The sequence below is a fragment of the Arachis ipaensis genome, chromosome B10 (assembly GCF_000816755.2).
Source record: "Arachis ipaensis cultivar K30076 chromosome B10, Araip1.1, whole genome shotgun sequence".
Lineage (NCBI taxonomy): Eukaryota > Viridiplantae > Streptophyta > Magnoliopsida > Fabales > Fabaceae > Arachis > Arachis ipaensis.
Genome location: NC_029794.2, coordinates 132,182,231 through 132,185,346, shown reverse-complemented (window position 1 = coordinate 132,185,346; position 3,116 = coordinate 132,182,231). Strand labels below are relative to the sequence as shown.

General features: G+C 28.2%; 1 protein-coding gene across 1 annotated transcript in view; it reads right to left on the bottom strand.

Moving 5' to 3' along the window:
* The window catches only part of LOC107621287 (cytokinin hydroxylase-like), a 4,810-nt gene that overhangs the window by 909 nt on the left and 785 nt on the right, over nucleotides 1-3,116 (bottom strand). Inside the window, exons 2-3 of the mRNA XM_016323321.2 lie at nucleotides 1,648-2,116; nucleotides 244-619 (exon numbers count right to left, since the gene is read on the bottom strand). Of these exons, the coding sequence (XP_016178807.1) occupies nucleotides 244-619; nucleotides 1,648-2,116 (845 nt within the window). The remainder of the gene's footprint in view (nucleotides 1-243; nucleotides 620-1,647; nucleotides 2,117-3,116) is intronic.

Sequence of the window (3,116 nt, the reverse complement as noted above, 5' to 3'; positions counted from 1 at the left end):
TTTAAAAAATGTGGCAAAATTATTAAACATAATGTAAAAATTTGTTTTTACTAAAAAAAAATAACTGAGATACAAAAAATTTCTTTCATATTGAATGTTATTTTTTAAAATATTTTGTCATTTATATCTTTTTAAAATTCTTAACAGACTATGAAGAATAACAAGACAAATTAGTTCCTCAATCTCTACTAAGATTTAGTAGTAAAAGGGAAAAAGAAGAAGCTATAGTGATGTGTTACTAACCACAGTAAGCTTAGATAGTTGATCCATGGGAGGAGTAGTTTCCCCATTGAAGAGCTTCCTAACTTCATCTCTGACTTTTTGTTGCCACTGTGGATTGCTTGCTAGCAACATGGTGGTCCAAGTGAGCAATATTGCTGTTGTTTCATGCCCAGCAAAGAAGAACGTTTTGCATTCATCCATAACAACTTGCAAATTCTTCATGCTTCCACCTTTGTTTTGCATCTCTTCTAGAAGAATACCCAACAAATCCTTCCCAAATGAATCCGCCTTACCTGTCTCAACACAATCTTTTCTGCTTTCTATGATCTCCATCAACAGCTTCTCCACTTCCACCTTCAATGTCTTTATCTCCTTGTTATAGCTACTAGGAAAAAACCTACACAAATATAACACTTTACAGTTAAAGTTTATTACGCTAGGTGCTTGTTTGGATGCCATTATTTTGATAAAAAAAAGATCTTTTTTCAATGAAAAAGATCTTCTTTTATTTTTTAGTGTGTTTGGCAAATTTCTAATAGTAAAAGTAAAAGTACTAGAAAAATAAAAAAAAAACATCTTTTTTGAAAAGTTGTAATTTACATTTTTTTTAAAAGATCTTTTTCTCTTTAAAAAAAGACGTTTTTCATGTAATAAATAAACAAAAAAATATTTTTATATTGTTATACCCAAATATAATTGATAGATAAAAATATCTTTTCTTAGAATGTCACCAAGCTCTAGAAAGACCAAAAAAAACATACAGTGTAAACTAATTTTTTTAATATTTTTTTATTACAAAATATATTAACTAAAGTAAAAAATAATAAATTTTAACAATTTTAAGATAAAGCTTTTTGTTACTAAACATTTCTGAATATAATATTAACTACCTTATTGAAAAAAATTAAATGAAATCAAATCAAAATTCAAAATGATAAATTACAACATATATTGAAATAAAATCACCCAAAATATGTTCATATATGAAATTATATCAATATTACAAAAACTAAGTTAATTAATCTATTCCATTTAAAAACGATAATCTTTTTCATAATCACCCTTGTTATTTTAATCAAATTATGGTGTTATTTATTATGGAAAAGTTTAGGGGACAGCAACTTTATTAAATTCTGGCCAGCATATAACCAGCAAAGCAAAGAAAAGTGAGCCATTGGATGAAATCTCACACCCATCTCACACCATTAAAACCATCGTTGATGGCTATTTAATGGTTACAAATCACAAAGTTGCTGGTCCCCTAACATTCCTCATTTATTATTATTATAATAGGCAACAAAAAAACAATATTAAATATACCATTGCTATTAGAATTCATAATTGAAATTATAGTTAATTAAATAACTTGATTAAATAAGTATGTCAAATTATTTTACGATTTTCAACTATCATCTTCATTAGTACCTGCTTCCTGGAACGCAAAGATGGCGAGTGGCTTGAGCAACAAGTCTCTGAAGCTTTGTAAGGAGATGAAAAATTTGCTTTCCCTTGTTATAATTAGTACCAAACTCAGTCCTTGAGATAATATCAGCAGTGAGTTTAGTCATATACTCTCCAATCTCCACCTCACATTCTCCAAACTCCAAAGCAGTTTCCAATGATTGGATCATCTGCTTGGTGCATTCCACCATGTGCCCTCCATATTCCTTGAGCCTCTCTCCAATGAATGCAGGAGCAACCATGTGACGTTGATGGTACCAATCTTTACCATTAGCCATCAACAATCCTCTCCCAATGAAATGTTTAGTACCCTGTTGTTGTTGCCATGATTTTCCGCTTACAGAATTGTATTTTGACAAGAACTGTTTGATCAATTCTGTATCTGTTAGGCATAGCCTTGGCTCTATTCCATTCCAATATATAAATCTCTTCCCTGCACAAAATGGTCCGTTCTTATGTAAATCAATTACCAATAATCAATAGTGGATCTGTAAGAAAATCTAATCAAATGAAAAACAAAAAATTTGTAGAAAAATCTGCACCAAATAAATCCACAGCATAGCAAAATGTTGTCCATGATATCTATACCTTAAAGAACTATTTATCTATAGGTTTTTTTCAGGTAAAATATTATTGACTGGGGTGTAACTACAAATAAAATTATTTATCTAGTTCAATTCAAACTGCAAACAGATTAAAACTATACTAATTTTTGGCAAATCACATAAATTAGATAGAATTTTGAATTTAATTCTGGAAACGGATCTAATTCAATCTAAGCTATATAATATGATAAAATATTATTATTATTTTATTATTTAATTTATTAAAATTTAACATTTAATTCATTATAAATTTTATCTTACTCACAGTTAATATAATATTCAATTTGGCTCTTAAAATTTGAAGTCTGACTTAAATTGACCTATAAAATTACAATTGACTCAATTCGGCTCCCAAAATTTACAATAATAACTCACATTAGTTCTTGAATTGATTTCCGTGAATGGCATGTTAATTTTGTACGTGCTAAGATTTTAACTCATCACTTAGATTCTATGTGACTGAAGTGACACCTACTAGACCTCTAAAAAATTTGATTGGCTTCCCAACTAACATTCTCACCAAGACAGCAATAACAAGTTTAATTTAAAAAAATTGTAATTATAGGAGAAATAATCAAACTTTTAGAACTCTAATAAATCTGGATTACATGTAATCTAGTACGAAATCCTAATTACAATAAGGTAATATACCAAATCAACACGTCCTTAATAGAGATTAACTCAAGGGTTAATATGAGTTATAATTATAAATTTCAGAATCCAATTTGAATCTATTGAAATTTAAGAATCAAATTGAATCTGATTTCAACTTTCAATGACTAAATTGAATATAACTCCTTATTAATCTTATAATTTAGTGAGTATTTT